Raw genomic sequence first — 23010 nt, 5'->3', positions numbered from 1 at the left:
TAGTCTGGTACTGACTTGTTTGGTGTGCACAACAGGAAATATCTTGCTTTTGGAGAACAAGAAAAGTAGGTTTATTTGCGTTACGCTTATTAATTTGTGCAGTTATTCAGTGTCTGGTAAGTTAATGTTCAAGAAAAAAATATTAATTTTATTAAAATGTTCTATTATTTTATGTTAATGATTACTCATTTATTTCAGCCCTTTGTATTCAGCATGTCTCTATGGAAATAAACCTACGTTTCTATGAAAATGGAAGCTTTTGTTTTTTGCGGCCCACATAAATGTAAACCTTGTTCATTTGGCCCGTGTTAGCCTTTGAGTTTGACATGCTTGGCTTAAATGCTATGACTTCCCGATGCCCTTTGTCTGGGTTGCCAGTTCCAGTTATGAATCCCCACAGAAACCTGTTCTGCCCCCATCATCATCATCATCGATCATTTGACTATCTTCCCTGTTAGACTATAAGTACCATGAGGTCAAGGACCGTGTCTGCATTGGTCCCCATTATATCACCAGCCCAGCATTCACCACAATAGCAGCATTTAAAAACTATTTCTTCAATGAATGAATAAATGTTAAAAATATTTGTACTAATTAAGACTTATTAAGTAACTAATTTTGTGGCAGGGATGGTGCTAATTGCTTTTTTATGGATCACCCCATTTAATACTTACAACCCTCCTTTGATGTTGATACCAACCATCCTCCTACTCACTCTACAGGTGAGAAATCTGGGCTTAGGAAGTTTCGAATTTGAGTCCACCCTTGAACACATTAATCTACCTTCCAGTTTTAGTAAAAGGAGATAACAGATAGACTCTTAAGTGGTAATCCATGGGCACACAACTTTCCCAGTCTATTTAACTTGCCCATTATTTTCTGAACATTGAAGCCAACACTGAAAATGGGGTGATTTCACATAAACATCTAGATATCCAGTTTCTTTTGTAAAACTTCAGAGAAACTAGAGCAATTGGGCATGTTCAGACATGTAAACTGTGGGCTGGAGCTGAGCAGTGACCACCATCTGGTAAAGGCCCTGAGCCCTGCCCACTGCCCGTCGTCACTCACACAAACTTCTTGAGCAAAGGCACTTCCGCCCACTGGACCACGTCACTCCTTGGCTCACAGGCACCCTGAAGCTTTGTGACTTTGCAATCCTGGATCTACCAGGAAGTCCTCAGAGTTCTTTTATTATCACTTAATCCACCCCCTTCCCTCTTTACTTATTAGCAGAGTAATCAATCTTTTTGTTTCAGTCCCTTCTTAGTTTTTATTTTTAAGACTCCACTTATTAATCCACACGTTTATTTTAAAATGAATCAGTATTAAGATTGATTTCAAAATCCCCTCAAGAAGACAGCCTCCTCAATTTTCAAATGTACATACAACTTATATAATAAGCCTAATGAAAATAAAATTAAATGTATACATCAATTTCAGCTCCCACCTCCCACCTCCTTCCCCAATTTGGAAGATAAATACTGCAGAAAAATTCTATGTCCTAACATTTGCATAAATTGTGCCTTTTTGTCTCTGCTGACCTCTAGTGGTGTCCGCAGTAGTGATTAAAAGGAGCAAAGAGAAGGAATGTACATGCTCTTTGTGGAATGCATGACATTTACAGTACCCCCAGATATGTTTTAGTTAGCAATGCAATTTAGACCACCTAAATGAGAACTCACTGCTTGGTGATGGTGAAACACCGTTTCCTTTCAAACAAAATGCTGCTAATAGTTGCAAAAATAGCCACCATATATACCATTACCGCACTCTGCTTTGAAGCAACTTGAATAAAGGCCCTCATTTTAAATTTGCAACTCAGGAACTGTCTAAATTGGAGGTGAGTTCACGATCAAACAGTAACAGATGCTATGGCAGGACAGTACTGGCTCGTGTCATTAGTGCTGTTCGGCTCCAGATCTCTGGAGTTGATACTGGGCAAGGATATGAACCCAAGGACAACCAGGCCAGGCCTCCAGGGCTGCCTGAGGATCCAGTTACCAAGAGATAACAAGGGCAGCCAGGTGTGCTCTGTGCCAGGCACTATCTATATGGCTTTGAGAATAGCAGTACCCTTGTTTTACAGATAAGGAGACAGGAACTCAGAAAGACAAAACTTGCCCACTCACCTCACTGGCCAGTCCCCAGGCCAAAGTCTCTGCTGTTTTCACCACCTGCCTCTCACTCACAGCACAAGAGAGAAAGCAAAGTGTGATATGGGGCTTGAAGGAAGCATGAGCCCAAGCCACCACAATGGAAGCAAATAAGTAAGGGTCTTAGACATAAAGCAGGAAGAGATTGGGGGGTGTGGAAAGGGCAGCCCGGGACTTTGGCTCCTGAGTAGCGTGGCCAGATAAAATTCAGGATACATGCAACATTTGGGACCTACTTGTACTAAAAACTATTCATTGCTTATCTGAAATGCAAATTTAACGATGGGGGGTTTTTTTGTTGTTTTTTTGCTGTTGTTGTTTTGCTAAATCTAGCAACCCTATTCTTGAGTGCCTTTTGTGTCTGATTGGTTTGAGCTGGAGGCAGGGCCTTGAAGTTGCCCTTAAAGTAAATGTTTGATAGTGTCCTTTGTACAGATAGCAAGTAGGAGATGGAAGGAACTAGAACATTTTCACACATGGGAGGATGGCTTTCTACGCAAAGAGCCACGACTGAGTTTGTTTGAAAAGCTGAAAAATAATACAAAGCCATGCTGAAAACTTCAACAGGCGCACAGGTCACAGGGGATCTTGTGAAAACGCAGATTCTGACTCAGTAATTCTGGGGCAGGGCCTGTGGCCTTGCATTTCCAACACACTCCCAGGTGCCAGGCATGAGGCTGGTCTGGGGCCACAGTGAGAGGGACCCAGACTGTCTCTCCCTGTGGGGAGATGTGCCTCTGGGCATGTCATGCGATTCAATTAACTCCAGCATCTCTTCCAGTCTTCTTGTTTGACACTTGACAAGACTTTTTATCACTAACCCCATGAGAGGGCGATGCCCCAGCATAAAGCTATTCTCTATGTTGCCTTCTGGGAATAACAAATGCAACTCAACTATCGTTTTAAATTTGACCACAAAGTCCTAAAAGGAAAAACAATCGAATTAACTAGATTATTAGAGGGTCAAGTCAGGGCATTTAGAATAATGGGAAGTAGCAGCTACTTCTTGGGATACATTATAACCCTGCGAATAGGTAATCCACTGAAAGTAGAACTTGAGAGTTCTCCATCCCTCCAATCTCCACTGTACCAGCTTTTCCTTGTTATGTACCAGCCAATAACAATGCAGGTTCATCCCACCCCTTGACCCCTCCTCTGCTATTGAGATGAATAGCAGGGCCAGGCTTAAAAATTATTAAAATCATGCAAGGTTTGGGGGAGGATCCAATAGATACTGAATGGAAATGAGTTTGGGGGAAAAATAAAATATGCTAACTTAGCAATATAATGGCTGCTGAGGGTTATGAAGGGAAACAACCATGTCAAAATCAGCCATCTCTCTCATTTTAAAATATATCTTTATTGATTTCAGAGAGGAAGGGAGAGGGAAAGAGAGATAGAAACATCAATGATGAGAGAGAATCATTGATTGGCTGCCTCCTGCACGTCCCCTAGTGGGGATCAAGCCCGCAACCTAGGCATGTGCCCTTGACCAGAATTGAACCTGGGACCCTTCAGTCCGCAGGCTGACGCTCTATCCACTGAGCCAAACCAGCTAGGGCGAGCCATCTCTTAACACCAGTGGTTCTCAACCTTCCTAATGCCGTGACCCTTTAATACAGTTCCTCATGTTGTGGTGACCCCCAACCATAAAATTATTTTTGTTGATACTTCATAACTGTAATTTTGCTACTATTATGAATCGTAATGTAAATATCTGATATGCAGGATGTATTTTCATTGTTACAAATTGAACATAATTAAAGCATAGTGATTAATCACTAAAACAATATGTAATTATATATGTGTTTTCCGATGGTCTTAGGCGACCCCTGTGAAAGGGTCGTTCGACCCCCAAAAGGGTCGCAACCCACAGGTTGGCGACCCACAGGTTGAGAACCGCTGCCTTAAACAAATAGTATTAGATATCTTTAATCTGCCAAACAGAACATCAGGCTCCTGCCAAATATATTTAAAAGACTGTGGGTCCCAACATCTAGATTGGGCTCGGGTTCAGCCACTCATTAGCTTGTGATCTTAGACAAATTTGCCGCCTCCCCTTGGGCCTAGTTTTCCATCCCATCCCTACAACCAGGGATTGTTGCATCCCTGCAATTCCTGTTGGCAGCACAACAGATGCAGGGGTCAGAGGCTGGCTGCGCCTCACTTTCCCTATCTGTAAACTGCACAGTGAATCCCGGCCCCACTGCTTTGAGGAACCACTCCTGCCTCTTCCACATGGTTCCTCTGTGGCTTCAGCAACCCCTCAGGGCCAACCCCAGAGCCACCAGCAGGGCAAGCCAGTCACCGCTGTGAGAGAACCTGAGCCGACACAGGAGGAGACACAGCAACCCTGAGGGTCTGAGAGTCCCTGAACTCACCCTCATTCTTTCAAACATATGTGCTAATAAACCCCTTCCTAGCTTAAAAGCAACAACTATTATCACCAATCACCACCCGCACTCCCAAGTCAAAAGCCAAAACCAAAACCAAATCCCTCGCTCCTAACTTCACTCAGGGCTGGTGATCAGTGAGAACAAACATCTCTGACCCCTGTCTTCACCTTTCTCCCTTTAGCCTGTGCCCAGAAACTCATGCAATCACGTGTTTGGAGTCTAAAGGGAGGACTCATGACGCCCATCAAGTTAGGAGGGGTCATTATGAGGCCACTGCCCGGGTTTTAATTCTTTGTACACACACACACACACACACACACACACACACACGCACGCACGCGCACTTTAACTGCCAGGGCCCCACCCTCCATCTCTGTGGATAAGTTCAGCTCACTGACTTCATTCACCCTTCTTTTTCTGTCCACATTCAAGGCTCCCTGGTGTTGAGGGAGTGGAAGTGAGGTCTTGAATGTTGCTGGGTGCTGTTGGGTCTCTGAGCCCACTTCCTGGGTACCCACAGTTACACAGTCAGCCCAAAGAGAACCCCATAGAGAACAACAAATGGGTAAGACACCAAGTCGTACTTACGGGATTGTGGGACAATGAACATGGCCAGATGTGCCTGAGTCACGTGCGTTGGGTGTGCTTGGGAAGAGCATGCCAGCTTGGGGCCAGGCCTAGGGCTTGTGTAGGCCCCCAGGCAAGGAATAAGAACCTAGAAAATGGTTGTTTTAGCAACCGTCTGGGGAGTCAGGGGGATGATTTTATTGTTCACTATATAAGCCTTCTAAAGTGTTTGAATTATTTACCAAGACCACGATTATAATAAAAAGAAATTGCCTTAAAATTTGAGTCATTAAAAATAATTTAGCCAGGTTAGTGTGGCTCAGTGGTTGAGCATCATACTATGAACCAGGAAGTCATATTTCAATTCCATTTAGGGCACATGCCTGAGTTGTGAGCTTGATCCCCAGTAGGGGGCATGCAGGAGGCAGCTGATCAATGATTCTCATCATTGATGTTTCTATCTTTTGCTCCCTCTCCCTTCCTCTCTAAAATCAATTTTAAAAATATATTTAAAAAATAAATAAAATATAATAATAATTTCTTTTTCCACTTAATTTTTCTAAGCTCAGACTCTCTGCTCTGGGGGAAGTCAGAGGAAAAAGTCATCCCTACACCGATGAGGAGCCTTGCCAACCCCTTCTGTCTTATTCATCAGGTGTGAGTTGGCCATGGCTTTGTCCGGGTGGGAATGAGATGGGGTCATTAGCTAAATGGAATCCCAAGCTGGGATCTGGCCACACTGGGAGCAGGAACTAAGGTCACCCGTGGGCTGGGGTTGGGATGCTGAAGGGCCCAGCTTGTCATAACTCTGTTGAGCAGCCCATTGTCTGAAAAGGGGCGGAGGACTGAATGTCGCAGTGGGCGGTGTAGGAGGCCATGTGCTGTGGCGCCCTGAGGAAATGGCCTGAAGGCTGGTGAGACATTAAGTCATTTCATAAGTAAGGATGTGTATGTGGATACACATTCAGAAACTGATCAAGCCTGGGCAGAACGTCCAGTGTAGAGCTGGTGGGATTGCGTACCCCAAACCCTTGGCAGGAGCCCTACTCCCTACCTGCTCCACCCACCGGAAACCACAGCTGTGCCTGTAACATCACCCTGAATAGTCACCCCATCGCCAATTAGCCTTCCACCCCCCACCAGAGCCCCCATGTGCGGCTGAGCTTACAAACTTTGGAACACAATAGTTATCCTTAAAGAAAGTATGTCAAGCCAAGGGAATCTTTGGGCCAATGTGCATATTCATTGGTTATATCTTAATCTCAGTGTTACTTGGAATTATTTCACCAAAACAAACCCAGTCTTGGCAGCAATGTTAGGTAGAATAGGGTTGTCTAATTGTCCAAGTTTGTTTGTTTGTTTTTATCAGGGTCTCAAAATGGTGTTCCCAGGACATTCTCTGTCCCCCACACATCCCCTTAGGACTTACTGCATCATCCAAGCTCTTCCTGACAATTTGTCACTTGCCACTTTTTTTCTATCCCAAGTACTCAGCATCGGATGGGTGTTGGAAAAATATGTCCCCCCTCCCCTCTGCCCCCCCCCCGCCACCCCTCCCCCCTCAAAGCTCTGCTCACCCTTTCCCCAGTGGTTCTGACCTGGATACAGACAAGGACAGGGCCCCATGTAGGCCGCCACCCTAAATATATCAGCCTCCTACTTATATATACGTTGATCTCAAAAAAGTTCTAAGCATCATCCACAATGGACAAGTTTAAAAATGCTCACATAACCAAATGGTCTCATGTTTCATTTAATTGGCATTTGCTGTTGATGGCAGTACTGCTTTGCTCTTTCCAGACATTTTACACCTAGAATCTACAGTGAGCTCCGGCACGTGCGAGGCTGTGGCTGATGGCAGCCGTGCACCATAGCGAGGCCTGCCGCCATTATAACTGCAGAACGTGCCTGACCACGTCAACGTAGCGGCTATCCGCAGGTGGCTTCCTCTGACTCCCAGGCTGCAGGAACTTCTTAATTGTAGGGATGTTGCTGATTCTTGCTTTAAATGCCTGGAATGAGAAACAGCAAAATCAGGGCCCCAATAGTGGTCACAACCTTTAAGAAAAATCAAAACTTTGTCATGAGTGGAGGTTACTTAGACCAGCGACATATGGAGCCCAGTGTGTTGAATCTGAGTTAATCCCTCAATGCATGTTTGCTGATATTCCTGAGAAGGATAATACAATGGCTGGTGTGTATAGCCTGAGTTACATTATCTTAATTTTAAAAAATCACTGTCATAATTAGGCAGTGCATGTTTTAAAAACTCAAAAAATTATTTAACCTATTAACTCCCGTTCTAGGAATTTATAAGGGAATAAGAAAAGGTGCTAGCAAAGAAATAACTATAAGAATGTTAACACAGTCCAGCTGAGGTGGCTCAGTGGTTGAGTGTCAACCTATGAACCAAGAAATCACCAGTTCCATTCCCAGTCAGGGCACATGCCCAGGTTGCGGGCTCGATCCTTAAAAGGGGGTGTGTAGGAGGTAGCTGATTGATGTTTCTCTCTCATCAATGTCTCATTGAGGGACTTTGTGGAGGCCCTGGAGTCAGGGGGACTATCAGGAAGGAGAGTTGTTTGGTAGGAGATGGGAGGAAAACAACAAAGACAGACTTGTCATCCTTGCTTCATCAGGAAAAACTCAAAGTGCTAAACAAATAAACAAAAAATGGAAAGCACTACAAAAATGAAAAACACACTAAATGTTTATGCCAGAAACCAAAATAATCTATTCTTTTTCCCTTTGTAAAATTTTATTTCCTAATTAGAGGTGCATGAATTTGTGCACAGGTGGGGTCCGGCCAGCCCCTCCCCCGATTAGGGTAGCCGGGCTGGTCAGGGGCCAGGCCAGCTGTGGGGAGGGGCTGTGGGCAGTTGGCTGGCCAGCCCTGACCACAATCAGGGTGGGGGGTTGCTGATGGGGGTGGGGGTGGGGCTGGCGGGGGGAGGGGCTATGGGCCAATCGGGGTTGGGGGGCCAATTGGGAGCAGGACTGGCTGCAGTGGGCATCATAGTGACTGGTCATTCTAGTCATTCGGCATTCGGCATTCAGGTTGCTGGCTTTTTATATATATATATATATATATATAGAATGATCCTATAGTGTGAGCAGGAGAAAATTACAAAATGATAAAATAATGATTTTTTAAAATAGTCTTCTTGAGTTCCTTCTGAGATTGACCTGGAGGCACACTTTGTTTCATTCTTTGTTTTTATTCATTTTCCCCCCGGGTTTTCTGTAGATGTCAACACACTACCTTTAGCAGAGGGAAGTCCGAGAGAACAGAAGCATTGAGTTCTTCCACCATTAAAATAGCTTCTAATAGTTGTACATCCGCCCAGCTGAATTTGTTGCCAACAAGGAAATCCTCTCCATGGTCTTTCAAAATCTGCAGAAAGAAAAATAACGAAGAATATCAAATAAAAGTAGAGACTATTTTGCCTGGCTAAACACTTACAAAACATGTACAGATCAAATTTGCTAAAGAATCTTGGTCTTGCAAACCTTTATATACGGAACCCTATACTAACAAGTCTTTATCATGCGGCATGCTGCCCTCCTGGAACTTTAACAGATATACTGAGAAGACATCTGTAATTAGCATTTGCCCCAAAATGATGTCAGAAAAGTTGTAACTTTAAGAGGCTTTGTCTTTTGAGTGAGGCATGATTAGCTAACAGTATTAAAGCCAAAAGAAATATCTGACACAATGAATTGAGATGATGATGCCTTGGGCTGATCGTTTTTGTTTGTTTGTTTGTTTAAATCAGAACAGAAATACTGTATCCTTTCATTGTATTTGGTCTATTCTAAGTCTGTTTTGTTGCGGGTTCCATAATTAGACATGCCATTTGTTTTGAAATCCTTATTAAAGTTTTAGTCCAGATGCAGGAAGGCTCTAACATGGTTTCTGTCTTTTCGGATACTCACTCTTTTAGTCTTATCAGCAATCGGAAATGTGCAAGGCCTGGATCCCTGCAGCCTGGGAAGGGGAGGTGGGAACTTGCCTTGCCCCGCCCCCCTCCCGCCTTCCCTCCCAGCATCGTCCTTCCCTTCTCCATTTCCGCTCCGGGACAAGAGGAGGATTGGAGGGTGGTCCCGAGAGGTCAGCTCCTCCCTTGTCTACCCCTTCTCCCCCTTCCCCGCCCCACAGGATCTGAGTACGCAGCTGTCGCTGCAGCATCAGGGCTCCCTCCACACCGCTGGGCCCCACAAGGGTTGGATCCCTGCAGCCTACCTTTTCAAAGACCGGGAAGTAACGGGTTTTCGCTTTTGTCACAATTAAAGCGATGTTCTCCTCTTTTTCCTCTGGGGGTTTGAACGGAGCCATCATGATCATCGCCATGAGGTCCAGAGTGCCATCGGCATACATGTTGATCCTGACAAAACACAGTGTGATGCATTCCCAGAGGAAGCCTCCAGTACCGGGTTCCCAACCTGCAACTTCTGTGGTTTAAAAGGAATTGGGGCGAATGACTTGATTCTCCCTCCCTTCGTGTCCATGCTCAGGAATGATTTCTGAAGCCAGAACCAGCCTAGTGATCTCGGTATAGTAGGGTCTCTGGAAATGTTTAGTGAATAAACGGACGCGAGAAAGAATTAATGAGTGCTTCTAAGTTGAAACCTTCCATAAACAAGCAATTAGGTTATTATGGATTTAAAGACAGAAATGAATGAAGTTTACCGAAAATACAAAACAATTTAGTACCAAGACCTTTTCACTTGGAAGATATATCATTTATCAGGTCTTCTGTTGACCTGGCATCTGAGAAAGAAGTTTACTTTCCTAGTCAGGTCGGACAAACAACTCATGTTATACTCTTAAAATTTTTCCTTTGAAAAAAGTGGTTTTTTTGGCAAACACTTTTTTAAAAAGGTTATTAAAAGTCTAATCATAGTAGATACATTACTATTATTTTCATGCTATGCTAGTTATCTCTGCAACCAGTTTGCAAACCCATTAAGGGTTGTGTGTCTTTGTACACCCACTATGTGCTAAGCGTCCAACAAACTTAATGGTCTTCTTGGTTTTTGTCTTTCTTTTTAACATATATGTAATAATAATGTACTGTCATTGTCCTAGCTGAGTTACAAATGCTTTTCTTCCAGGTTAGATTGCCATGTAGCCTACTTGCTTTAGTCTATTACAGTTTATGCCCAACCTGGAACAAAGAATATTAACAATGCTAACTATAGTTTCAGACACACATCTTGGAAAAAAAGCCACTGGTATTTAAAAAACAACAATTAAAAACATGCATTGAGACAATGAGAAGCAGACAGTTTTTGCACATTAGTATTTGTTTATGTTGTTATAAAAGGATTCTATTCATACACTGTTTTTGAAATTGCTTCTCTGGGTATGTACCCTTGGGATTGCCAGGTTAGAAGGATTAAATCAATTTTAAAGATAGAGCTATGGGAAAGTTGGGGTAAGCTGCCTCTGTTTATGGACTGCTCGTTTCTATGTTAGGATCTCTCCTTTTTCTGAACAATTGAGCGTGGGCCTTACTTCTACCAAGTCTTCTGTATTTACTAACCATCCCATCATGCTTATGGTGATAAGATATAAGAGAACACTGAAAATGCCCTTTGATCCCAAATCCAGATAAACTTTTATAGTTATATCTGTTTTGTCTTAAATCTACTTATCTCCTGTGAAATTAAACCAGTCATCCAAATAGCCACAATGTTCACCCTCCAGTATTTGTGATAAAATCTGCACTTTCTTCCATCAATAGATAGGGTCTGTTTCCTGGGTTGCCTTTGTAACTTGTTTTGACCAACAGAATGAGAAGGAATTAATAAGTAACTAGTTTTTAGCCTAGTACTTAAGAGGCCTTGTGTACTTTCACTATCTCAGAACCCTGCCTAGCCTCCATGAGACAAGTTCAAGATGAGAGGATGGGGCCCAGCTGGTGTGGCTCAGTGGTTGAGCACTGACCCAGGAACCAAGAGGACACCAGTTTGATTCCTGGTCAGGGCACATGTCAGGGTTGTGGCCTCAATCCCCAGTGTGGGGCATGCAGAAGGCAGCCAATCTCTGATGTTTCTCTATCATTAATGTTTCTATTTCTCTATCCCTATCCCTTCCTTTCTCTCTAAAAATCAATGAACACATCTTTAAAAAAAAAAAAAATGAGAAGATGGAAGGTATATGGCCCATTTGCCTCCCAATCAATATTCAGTCAACACCCACAACCAGAGCCTCCTGGCTGACTACTGGTTGACATATGAGTGAGTTTAGTCAAGATAAGTCAAGCCTGGCCCAGATACGCCCACCACTCAGATGACCCATAGACTGGTGAGTAATAATAAACACTTGCTGATTTACATCAATGGGCTTCAAGATGTGTTGCACTGCATTATTTGCAGTAATAACTCATTGCTCAATATTTATTTATTAGTTCATTCATTTCCACCTTCATGTAGAATAGTTTGCCAGGTCATTTTATGAGAAGATATTTTGTTAGGAGTGGAGAGAGAGTATGAGAATGTTGAATGCAGATTGCTATGAGCAGTAAAAGGAGAAGCCTAGAGTATTTATTCAGAGTTAAGCATAAGTCATGTTGGGTGTAACAAGAGTACATCTCCCCTTGTTGCCTTGCCTTCTCCCCTCGGTCCAGGCTGAAAGGCTACAGCTGACCCAGGTCTCAGTGGGTGCCTACAGAGGCCTGGATAAGAATCAAGTACAGACATAAATCCTATGGTACCTGACTGTCTCCTTCAGGTCCTTTCCATACAAGTTGTACTTGGCAGCCAGGTAGCTGAGGATGGCTCTGGTCTGCGTCAGCATCATCCCATCAATTTCAACCAGAGGCATTTGGCCAAAGAGCAGGCGCCCATCTGTGGTTTGAGCAAAGAAAGATTAAGATACTCCCCTTCCATGGCTGTTGTAAGCCTGCAAAAGTGTCCACTTTTAATTTTGTTGAATAATTTTTAGTTTTTATCCAAAGTGGTAAGTTAAAGACCCCAGTTGTTGAGGAAATGACTACCATTTGCTTAACGGAAAATTTGAGATTTGCTTGATGGTTCATGCATTTTTGTGTGTTGGTTAGTCGTGATTATTTAGGATTTTCTTTTTTTTTTTTTTTTAAAGATTTTTTTTATTGGTTTCAGAAAGGAAGGGAGGAGAGAGAGATAGAAATATCAATGATGAGCCCTAACTGGTTTGGCTCAGTGGATAGAGCGTCGGCCTGTGGACTGAAGGGTCCCGGGTTAGATTCCGGTCAAGGGCATGTACCTTGGTTGTGGGCACATCTCCAGTGGGGGGTGTACAGGAGGCAGCTGATCGATGTGTGTCTCTCATCCATGTTTCTAACTCTCTATCCCTCTCCCTTCCTCTCTGTAAAAAATCAATAAAATATATTTTTAAAAAAGAAATATCAATGATGAGAATCATTCATCAGCTACCTCTTGCACACTGCACAAGGGGGATTGAGCCCACAACCCAGGCATGTGCTCTGACTGAGAATTGAACTGTGATCTCATAGGTTGATGCTCAACTACTGAACCATGCCAGCCGGGCTATTTAGGACCCTCTCCATTTACTATGACTGATTCTCAAAGTTGAGTGTACAAGAATCGCCTGGAGGAGTTGGGTTGTAAAAATATTCACCCACTTCCCAGATGTTCTCATTCAAGGGTGGAGTCTGGGAGTCTGAATTCTTTAAAAAGTACATGGGGTAGCACTCTAGGTCCATACAACATCAGATAATGTGATACTAAGAACCCTGACATACCCAGGTCCTAATGCCAGCTTCAGCCCTTTTCAGCCATGATTTACTTAGAGCTTCAGCTCCCTTTTCTCTAAAATAGTAATAATACCTATCCAGCAGGATTTTTGAAAAGATGAAATGAGATAACATTAGTAAAATACAAAATACTGTCAATAGTAGATGTTTAGTAAAATCAAATTTTCTTCTTTGTGAATGACTGCCTATATAATAATGTGTTTTAAAAAGATACTGCAGTCCTAGCCTGTTTGGCTCAGTGGATAAAGCGTCAGCCCTCGGACTGAAGGGTCCTAGGTTCAATTCTGGTCAAGGGCATGTACCTTGGTTGCAGGCTTAATCCCGGCCCTGGTTGGAGTGCATGTGGGAAGCAAACAATTGATGTGTCTCTCTCACATCAATGTTTCTCTCTCAGTCTCTCCCCTTCCTTTCCACCCTCTCTAAAAATCAGTGGAAAAATATCTTCGGGTGAGGATTAACCAAAAATAAATAAATAAATAAATACATAAAAAAATAAATACTACAAACAGTGCTCTTTTCATGGGGTCTGGAAGAATTGACTAGCCTTTATTTTTCATTTACACCTCTACATTGCTGAGATTAAGGAACTTGACTCAGAATAAAAGCCAGACTTCACTAGTGCATTGGCAAAGGCCACAGTTAATTTCCCCAATTTCACTACCTTTCCTGCTGTACTTGGTGAGAGGCAGTAGAGGATGGTGGGGAGAACACCAGTGCAGAAACCAGGAACAGCTTTCAGGGAGCCAGTGTCCCTATCTAGATGACGACGTTAGGCAAGTCTCTAACTTCTCTGAGCTTATTCTCTGATCTGTAACACTATCTGTCCTGTCTTACTGAGTTTCTTTGCGTAGGAATAAGATCATACAAGTAACCATGCTTTGTAAATATGAATACTGCTATTGAAACATCAATTTCCTAAAAGTTCTACATTTGTTCAATATTGGAGGAGTATCTAAAACTGGGCTCTACTGCTTATGATGCAAATATCCGTTAGAACCAGGAGCTGATGATCGTCTTCTGACGAATTCAAAAAATCTAAGAATCAGGAGCACAGAAAAGGATGTTTGAGATCATTTAGTTCAAAGCATTCATAAAACCACCAAGAACAAGTGGATATGAACAATGAGAACTAGAGAATATCTTAGGTCACATTTCCCTTCCTTTTTTCTCCTTCCCCTTCAGACCACTGGATCATTATTTAAGAATTCTTAAAGGATTCTTCAGTGAGATGGGGAGTTTTGAACCAATTGGCACTGGTCACCCATGTTCATGCATCTTCAATTGAGGTGTGGGGTTGTAACCTACTTGATAAGCTTTTATGAAGGCTAAAGAGACTATGCAGATGACAAATTTAGCTTCGTGACAGGGACACAGTGAATAGGCAATCCATGTTAGCAGTCATACTGTGTGCCTTTTTTGATGGTTGACATTCTAGAGTTCTGTGTTTTATAATGAAATGAGTATTTCCAGAAACACATTTCTATTTTTTTCCAATAAGATGAGATTGAACAAATCTAGGCTTACCCTTCTGCAACTTCTCATATTGCTCTCTTGTTTCAAGAAATTCTTCTTCAAACTGGATAAAGGACAGAGACATTGTTATAACTTTAATAAGGTGCTGAGAGACAGAGATGTGAGGGAGGGGGAGAGAGAGAGAGAGAGAGAGAGAGAGAGAGAGAGAGAGAGAGAGAGAGAGGAGATGCTCTTGGTATAAAATGCCCAATGGCTTCAAGAAAGGAAAAATTTAAAAGGAACACAAAGCCATCAACTACCACACAGCTGAACAATTCTGACAGTGTGTGTGTGTAGATTAGCTTAGAGTCCCTTGGGATTGGAACCCCTTTTGGCTCCTGGCCTACTTAAAGTATACCCCACACCCCCATTCATATTTTTCCTTTTCTTTGCCTTAGCTCTTTCTTCTCTCCAAACGCTTGTCTTTTTCTCCAACTTCCCCAATGATCTCTCCTCTTCTGTTCTTTCTTTTCTTTCTCCTCTCCTTTCTGTGTTATTTTCCTTCTAATCAAATTTCTCTTTGATGCTCATATACTCAATGAAAGGGGTCGAAAGATCATTACTCAGGTGAGGTTAACATCACTTATCGGTGGAGTTTCTAAAGCTTTGGTGACGAAGAGTGACTTTTGTCCCTCAAACCTCGAGATGGGGGTAGGATGAGGTGAGCAATGTTAGGAGAGAATTCTCTAAAGGGAAAAGAGAAAAACCAGGATCACCAGCCTTTGTTCCAGAGGAGATGACATTGAAGTAGAGAAAAGGAAGTCTATACCTGCATGAAACCAAACAATAACACTTGTGAAAATCTATGAAAAGTCAGCGGAGAGGGAACTCAGAGTTAAAAAAGATCCCAGTGGGGCAGGCTCTTCAGAGGATGATTCAAGGGGAGACCAGATTGCAGTGGGCCTAGGATTCCAGTCGGCAGCCCTGGGTAGCACGTGACTAAGATGCTACGGCAGAGCTAGAGAGACCCCAGGAAATCAGCTGGGCCAGATGAAAGAAATGATCCCTAGGTGGTTTCCTTACTCTCCTTTATCTTATGACCCACCAAGATCTTTCCAGCCCCTACAAAGCTCCCAGAACACCTTCCTTGGCTTCTGCCCTCCCACCCCTACTTAAACCAAGGACCATGATCCCCTCTGCATCTCTTACAAAGGAAGACAGCTGGAAAGAGAAAGAGCCAGTGTGGCTGGGAGGCACCATCCTGAATTTCGAAGAGGGAAGCAGCTCACTTCAATCTCACCCCAACTGCCCTCCTTCCTTTTCCCAGTCAGGAACCAACCTCCACGCCAGCTGCAGCCAGCAGCCAGCGGATCGACTCCATCCTGCCCCGGCCAGGAAAGTACAAGAGCTTAGGCTTGGCTGCCATGACGCCCGGCGCAGGGTTTCCTAAAGGGCCAAATAAGATGTTTAATGAGCAAACGAACGCACACCATATGGAGTGTATCTGTTTGTAACAATTCCAAGACAGGCAAATGAAGCGGTTGTCCAGGGATGCATACTGGTACATAGTAGGTAAAACTATGAAGAAAAGTCAGAAAATAATGACCCCAGCAGCAGGATGGTGGTCACCTCTAGTGGGAGAATGCAGGTTATGATTGGAGGAGCTTGAGGCAATCCTGGGATGCTAATAATGTTCTATTTCTTAAAACAGAATTAGTAATTAGCCTTTATAATTTATCTTTAAACTGCATATAGTCCTAACCAGTTTGGCTCAGTGGATAGAGCGTCAGCCTGTAGACCGAAGGGTGCTAGGTTCAATTCCAGTCAAAGGCGCATGCCTGGGTTTCGGGCTCAATCCCCAGTGGGAGGCGTGCAGGAGGCAGCCAATCAGTGATTCTCTCTCATCATTGATGTTTCTATCTCTCTCTCACTCTCCCTTCCTCTCTAAAATCAATACAAATATTTTAAAAAATAAAAAAGTAAACTGCACATAAATGTTTTTGCAATCTCCTATATGCAGGTATGCGCTATCTTACAATTTAAGGAAAAAGAACAGATTATACATATCACGGTTTTCTGTAGATTTGAGAGACTGCCTCTGGTATTTTGAGAAAAGGAACCAGGAGTTAATATGACGGTTTCATTAATGATCTTACAAAATATAATCTTTCCTAACAGCGGCAAGGGGCTGGGCTTGTTTGGATTAAAATGTTCGGTGGGACTTGGGGACTCTCATTTCTGCCAAAGACTTTCCTGAGTCTGGGACAAGCATAGACACAGACCTACACAGGAAGGGCTGTTCCTTCTAGAAGGGCTGAGCACCGAGAAGGGGCCCAATACCTCTTATGAGCTCCCACCCCAAGAACCAGCTGAACTCTTCACTGCAAAATTCTCACGAGGGAAACATCTGGAAGGCAGGGGTGACGGTGTAGTTCTTCCATCTCTTATAGAACCAGCCCAGACATGTGGCAGCTGTCACCTCAATGTGCCACTGTGAGATACATACCAGTTCCTGAATGTGTTAAATTTCTGTGTTCCATCTTTCATTGTCTCAGCATCAAACATTTAGTGAACTCCTACTATGGATATAGTACTAGGTTAGGCACTCCAGGCATACAAACATAAATAACATGTAGTTCCTGCCATCAAAAACCTTACCTTGCCCTGACCGGTTTGGCTCAGTGGATGGAGCGTCGGCCTATGGACTGAAGGGTCCCGGGTTCGATTCCGGTCAAGGGCATGTACCTTGGTTGCAGGCACATCCCCAGTGGGGGGTGTGTAGGAGGCAGCTGATGGATGTTTCTGACTCTCTATCCCTCTCCCTTCCTCTCTGTAAAAATCAATAAAAAACGTAAAAACAAAAAACAAACAAAAAAAAACCTTACCTATATCTAGTGATGGAAACATCCAGACTAATGAGAGGTAAGTCAGAAGGAAATAGGTGTTTAACGAAAGCACGAGGAAATCTGTTTTACTTACTCACAACTGTAAAAGTACTTTTGCCCCTCCCTGTCAATATGTTGTTTCTCAGCCCTACTGCTCCCTGCCCCATGGCACTATAGGTTAAGGACAAAACCAAGTCCTTCAGTCCTCTATCCTTGACCTCTAATGAATGTCAACAAAGATTAGGGTAAATTACAGCTTGGTAATACGGATGACGGGTTTGTTTACCCTTCAAATAGAAAACCCAATTATTCTCATTGTTAAAAAAGAAAAAAAGTACATCATCAAAGCTTAAAAGAACAGGTGCAATGGAAGCTTTCATTCAGGCCAGCCGTGGGACCGGCCAGCCGTGGGAAATGAAGAGGTAGGGAACAAAGGAGCAGCGCTTTCTGGATTTTACCCAAGATGCAAGCACTCTGAGCAAAAGCTGCTGGAAGACCCGGAACCCAAGGCATTGAGCTGAGTATAAATCCATTCCCATCTCTTCAAAGCTCATGATTGTGCTACTGATGTTGACCAAAAGGTGTGCCCCGAACTCAGCAAACCTGGAAGGCTTCCCACAGAGGTCGGATGACATTGGGAACTGAGGCTCACCTGCAAGGCTCACAGACTTCACCTGTGTGCACCTTCACCTGCGATGAGAGTGGGGTGCGTTTCCCCACCCAGAGTCCCAGGGACCCACGCCTCAGGAGGGTCAGCAGAAAGCAGCCACTATGACATGACAACCTTTGGAGAGTCTGAGTGTGGTCCTTGGATAATAAATATGCCTCCAATTTTTTAGAAAATAGAACATGTATCTATTTTACTGTGAGTGTTGGGTACCCACAGTAAAAACATATTTCAGCTCTACCTCTTACTGGAGCAAGGTTTTTAACCTCTTTGAGCCTCAGTTTCCTCATTTGTACAGCAAAGCTAATAGCTCCTAATTCATTTGATTAGTTATGAGGTGAACATCAGATAATGTGTACAAACTGCTGAACATAGTAAGGACTCAATAAATGGTACACACACACACACACACACACACACACACACCTGTATCTCCACACCGCAGCGGCATTCAGGTGTGCTTCCAAAAGGAGGGGCGGCATTCTCTGCTGGTGTGTTGGACCAGCAACACCAGCTTCGCCCGGAAGCGTGTTAGAAATGCAGAAGCACAGTCCCTGGGCCCAATCTGTGACTCAGAGTCTGCATTTTTCAAAACATGCCCGGGCGATTCACTTGTATATTTAAATAAAGTTCGAGAAGCTGAGTCTAGAACAGGGGTGGGCAAACTTTTGACTCGAGGGCCACAATGGGTTCTTAAACTGGACCAGAGGGCCGGAACAAAAGCATGGATGGAGTGTTTGTGTGAACTAATATAAATTCAAAGTAAACATCATTACATAAAAGAGTACGGTCTTTTTTTTTTTTTTTTTAGTTTTACTCATTTCAAACGGGCCGGATCTGGCCCACGGGCTGTAGTTTGCCCACGGCTGGTCTAGAATGAAAACCCAACTAACCTGCACCTGGGGCTCAGTGTGAGGCTCTGGGTCATTCTTCCCAGAAACTGCTGGGCAGGCACAATTGCAGAGCATGGCGTTTAAAAGGTAGGCAGAGCAAAGGGTGATGTGCTGGAATTATGGGTGGCTCAGAATAGAGAGAGAGAAGGGCAGAGGGAACTGGGGAGAATTGTAAGTAAATTTCCCATGTGAGATCATTTGTATTGATCCCTCTCAATGAGAGGAATTCCACCCGGCCAGTGTGGCTCAGTGGTTGAGCATGGGACTATGAACCAGGAGGTCACGATCCGATTCCCAGCCAGGGCACATGCCTGGATTGTGGGCTCAAACCCCAGTAGGGGTCACGCAGAAGGCAGCTGATCAATGATTCTCTCTCATCATTGATGTTTCTATCTCTCTCTCCCCTTCCTTTCCTCTCTGGAATCAATATACATATACTAGAGGCCTGGTGCACGGGATTTGTGCACTGGTGGGGGGCATGGCCTGCTGGGATCAGCCCACTGTGAGAGCTCTGCTCATCCTGGTCAGTAGAGTGGTGCTCCCACTGTGGGAGTGCACTGACCACCAGGGGGAAGCTCCTGCACTGAGCGTCTATCCCTTGGTGGTCAGTGCACGAAATAGCAACTGGTCGACCTGTCATTCTGCTGTTCGGTCGCTGGGCTTTTATTATATAGCATATTTTTAAGAGAGGAATTCCTAGGATATGAGCGAGGCCTTCTTCAATTCCCAATGTTAACAAAGTACCAGATATGTAGGTTCCAGCCCTGGGCATGTCTGGAAGAAATGTCAGTCCTCAGCTATACAATGAAGAGTTGGTCAGAATTAGATAATTTCCTCCGTTTCTTCCAGTTTTAACAATCCTTCTGATATTGCTTCTCTTCCCTCATCTTCATTCTTTGCCCTATGCTCCTATCTGCTGAATGCATGTGTCGGGAAAGCAGCCAATTTTGGGGGGTGAAATTCTAGTGAACTGCAAATGTTTAACAGTCACTCTCGATGATTTAGGCAAAACAACACACATTTTTCTCACTTATTTGAACAGGTAGGCAAAAAGCAGGCTTTTATTGACTTTTCTGGATCATAAAAAATGTAAGGGGTTCATTGAAAAGGTTTCCAGTTTTAGCAAATGTTTTGGGTCAGAATACAAGATGTCAATTCTAAATCTGTTATCCATAGAAATAGCCTTGACATTTACTCTGGCTTCTCCAATGGATCAGAACGGCCTATCTGCATTATGACCAGCAGATAAAAATTTGTCACGGAGACAGAAAACTCTCCCATGTAACCCTGTATTCCCCACAGAACTGTACTTTGCTAGTTTGGAAAGAAGTAGCTCGTTTTAGCTTTAAGTATATACTGCTTCAGAGCACAACCAAGACTTTCAGTATAGCTTTAAAGTTTGTCTGTTTTTACTCGATTATGAATTATTTCTCTTCTATTCTGCTAATATATAACAATAGCAAAGCATGTCATTAGTTAGATATGACATATTCAGTATTTGGATTTTATCAAAGGAAAAGTCTCCTACATGAGACTTTGAAAAAGAGCTCAAGTATTTATACAGAATTTTTAATACACAAACCCAGCTGAACAATATTCCTAGGTGGAAAGGGGGTGGATTGCTGATGGAATAGGACGATCAGGAGGGAGCTCTGGGCCAAACTCACATGTTAATAAGCATCTTCTCCAGAGAGCTTTGTATTTCAGTTTCAGAACCTTAAGTTTCCTTTCCATGAGGGTATCTAATGGGTTGATTCACATTCGCAAAACTCACAAGAGGTTGGCTTATACCCCCAAGACTTAGAAACTTACTTATAGGAAAGATACAGCCAAGAAAGAGACTTTCATTTACCTAGGTCACCAAGGCTGCTTAGAGAATAAGCCAGGTGAACTGCCACATGGCCCGAAGCTGTTTAAAGTCTTAGAAAAAAATAATGTTATCAGGGCTTGACTCAGAGACTCCTGCTTTTCAACTTGCAGTTCCCCAGGCATGCAGGACCCCAGAGGAAGACCCCAGTGGCAGATTATTCGGAAGAAATCTTCCAAGCATAGTGGAGTAGACACCTAGAGGCAGGAGACTTAGTTTACCCGTTAGCACCCTGCACAGAGCAGGTGACATCTCTGTTTTTTCAACTATGTAAAAAATATGAGATTTGCCTAAGAGGGAAAAACGTAACGGCTCAAATAGTAATACATGTTTATGTTCTGCTAAGTCTGTTATGTCCACCAATCAACTGAAGCACCACCGTCCTCTCACATGCCATGTGTGACATGGATGTGGGGGAATGTTCATGTCTGGTGCCATGTGATCAGGTATAGGCAGTGAAAGTCTTCAAAAGGCCCAGCTGTAACTTGCCATACCGTGTTCATTTACGTATCTACTCTGCAGGGAAAAAAATATCTGTTCCTTTCATTTGATATAGGCAAGTTTAGAAATATAGGCATTAAATTAACCACAAAATTAAAACAATTGTTGACTATAAGCTGCATATTTGGCCACAAAATGTAACTATCCAACCAAGCCCAAGAAGAGTATAAAAATTTAACCACTAACCTTATCGCTTCCTGGCTCTTGTCTCTGGTGTGGTGGGGGAAGAAGTGAAGGTTTATAACCCTTATCTGTCCAGTTGCAAGCTCCGCCCACTCAAGGGATTAGCCAGTGAGTATTCCAGTTTGCACACGCCCCCGGGGCTTCACTTTACATCCATTGTCAGTGTATCTGATAGCACACCAAGTTACCCAAGGAAGAAGAAAGGAAGACTCCACTGGCTCACTCAACACTGAGACCCTGTTTTGGCCCTGACTCTAGAATGGTGGCCAAGACAGGCCCAATTCCTACACCTGTGGTGTTTCCATTCTAGTTGGGGAAGACGGACAGTATAAATATATAGACAAATAAATGCAGTGTGTTCAAATAATAACAGCAACAATATATCAGATGATTACAGCTTATGGGTAAGTGAAATCTATGACAGCAATGTTATAAGGGACAGGAGGGAGGAACTGGGAAAACTGTGTTATAAGGTACCTGTACTACCATTTGAAAGTGGCCTTAGTGTAGCTTAAATATATATGGCAAACTCTAGGGCAACAAATTAAACTTAAAAAAAAAAAAGAGAGAGAGAGATAGCCCTAGCTGGTTTGGCTCAGTGGATAGAGTGTTGGCCCAGGTTTGATTCTGGTCAAGGGCACATGCCCAGGTTGCAGGTTCAATCCCCGGTAGGGCGTGTGCATTAATGTTTCTATCTCCCTCTCCCTCCCTCTCTGAAATCAAGAAAAATATATTTTTTTAAAAAATGAGGTATAATTGACATGCAGAGAAAAAATAGAACCATATAAATGCTCAATTAAAAACAAAGAATGCAGAAAAAAAGGGGAAGACAAAAGAAAAAAAAAACAACAAAGAACAAGGGAAACAAATAGAAAACAGTTACACACATGGTACAGATTAATTCAGCCACAGCAATAAGGATTTTAAATGTGGCCTTAAATACATCAATTAAAGCACAGAGACTACGGGTGGACTGAAACAAGACCCAATTATAATTTCTACAACAAACCCACTTTAAGTATAAAGACAGAGACTGATTAAACAGATAAAATGCCAGAGGATGTCAAGTGCTCTGAAGAAAACAAATTGAGGAGAAAGAGGCACCTGGGTTTTCAGTCCCTCCTGGTCTGAGGGACTCCCTTAGGGGGGGACATGTGTGCTACTAGGACAAGAACGAACCCGCCCTCACTCTCCTGGGCACATTCGATGAAGAGGGAACACCAGCAAATACAAGAGCCCACACTGGTGGTTGTTTGTAGCAGACCCTGCCCAGAGGAACTCACTTTCTGCTCTGTGGGGTTCCCCAGGAGGCTGGCTCCTACCCACAGCCCCAGCCAGGCAGCAGGAGGAGATCAGGTGTTCCTCGCGGCACCCAGTCTGCCAAAGCCTCTCTGAGTGGCTAATGCTGGGTCCCAGGCTCCTTACCCGTTGCACCTCCTCCTCTGTCACAGACACCAGAGCCTCACACCATCAGTTTTCCCCTTTTGTCCCAGACACCAGGCCTCTGTACCTGCTCTCTACATGGCTGTGCCCTTTAATCTCCCTGGTTCACCTGACCTGAGGGTGGGAGAGGGGGGAACTTATTGCCAAAATGGCAACCGAATTGCACAATTTAAGGTCATGTAACCATGAGCAGGAAAGACATGGGAATCTGTCCTCATCGGAAACAGCCGGGCCTCCTGT

The 23010-nt window shown here is 43.5% G+C and overlaps 1 protein-coding gene across 3 annotated transcripts; it reads right to left on the bottom strand.

Annotated features, from left to right (window-relative positions):
• Positions 1-6832: 6832 nt before the first annotated feature.
• LOC118660224 (glutathione S-transferase A4-like) lies at positions 6833-22878 on the bottom strand. Of its 3 annotated transcripts, none has more exons than XM_036317377.1 (7): positions 22753-22878; positions 15671-15777; positions 14404-14455; positions 11839-11971; positions 9363-9504; positions 8382-8513; positions 6833-7131 (listed from the first exon to the last, which is right to left on the bottom strand). In XM_036317377.1, the coding sequence occupies exons 2-7, from the start codon at positions 15755-15757 to the stop codon at positions 7009-7011; spliced, it is 669 nt and encodes a 222-aa protein (XP_036173270.1). In that variant the 5' UTR covers positions 15758-15777; positions 22753-22878; the 3' UTR covers positions 6833-7008. The 3 variants fall into 3 exon arrangements, with proteins under 3 accessions (XP_036173270.1, XP_036173269.1, XP_036173268.1); XM_036317376.1 differs by lacking the exon at positions 22753-22878 and adding an exon at positions 21331-21452; XM_036317375.1 differs by lacking the exon at positions 22753-22878 and adding an exon at positions 18310-18349.
• Positions 22879-23010: the final 132 nt, after the last annotated feature.

The sequence above is a fragment of the Myotis myotis genome, unplaced genomic scaffold (assembly GCF_014108235.1).
Source record: "Myotis myotis isolate mMyoMyo1 unplaced genomic scaffold, mMyoMyo1.p scaffold_m19_p_7, whole genome shotgun sequence".
Classification (NCBI taxonomy): domain Eukaryota; kingdom Metazoa; phylum Chordata; class Mammalia; order Chiroptera; family Vespertilionidae; genus Myotis; species Myotis myotis.
Note: the sequence above shows the minus strand (reverse complement) of the source record. Positions and strands in the feature narration are given on the sequence as shown.

Bases quoted from the DNA above. Each gene is read 5' to 3' on its own strand.
- LOC118660224 (XM_036317375.1), bottom strand. From the start codon at position 18,334: ATGCCGCTGCGGTGTGGAGATACAG. The intron at 15,778-18,309 runs GTGTGTGTGTGT...TTGGCCCTTTAG, and splicing joins GCTGCGGTGTGGAGATACAG to GAAACCCTGCGCCGGGCGTC. The intron at 14,456-15,670 runs GTTGGTTCCTGA...TCCTTTATCCAG, and splicing joins TGGCTGCAGCTGGCGTGGAG to TTTGAAGAAGAATTTCTTGA.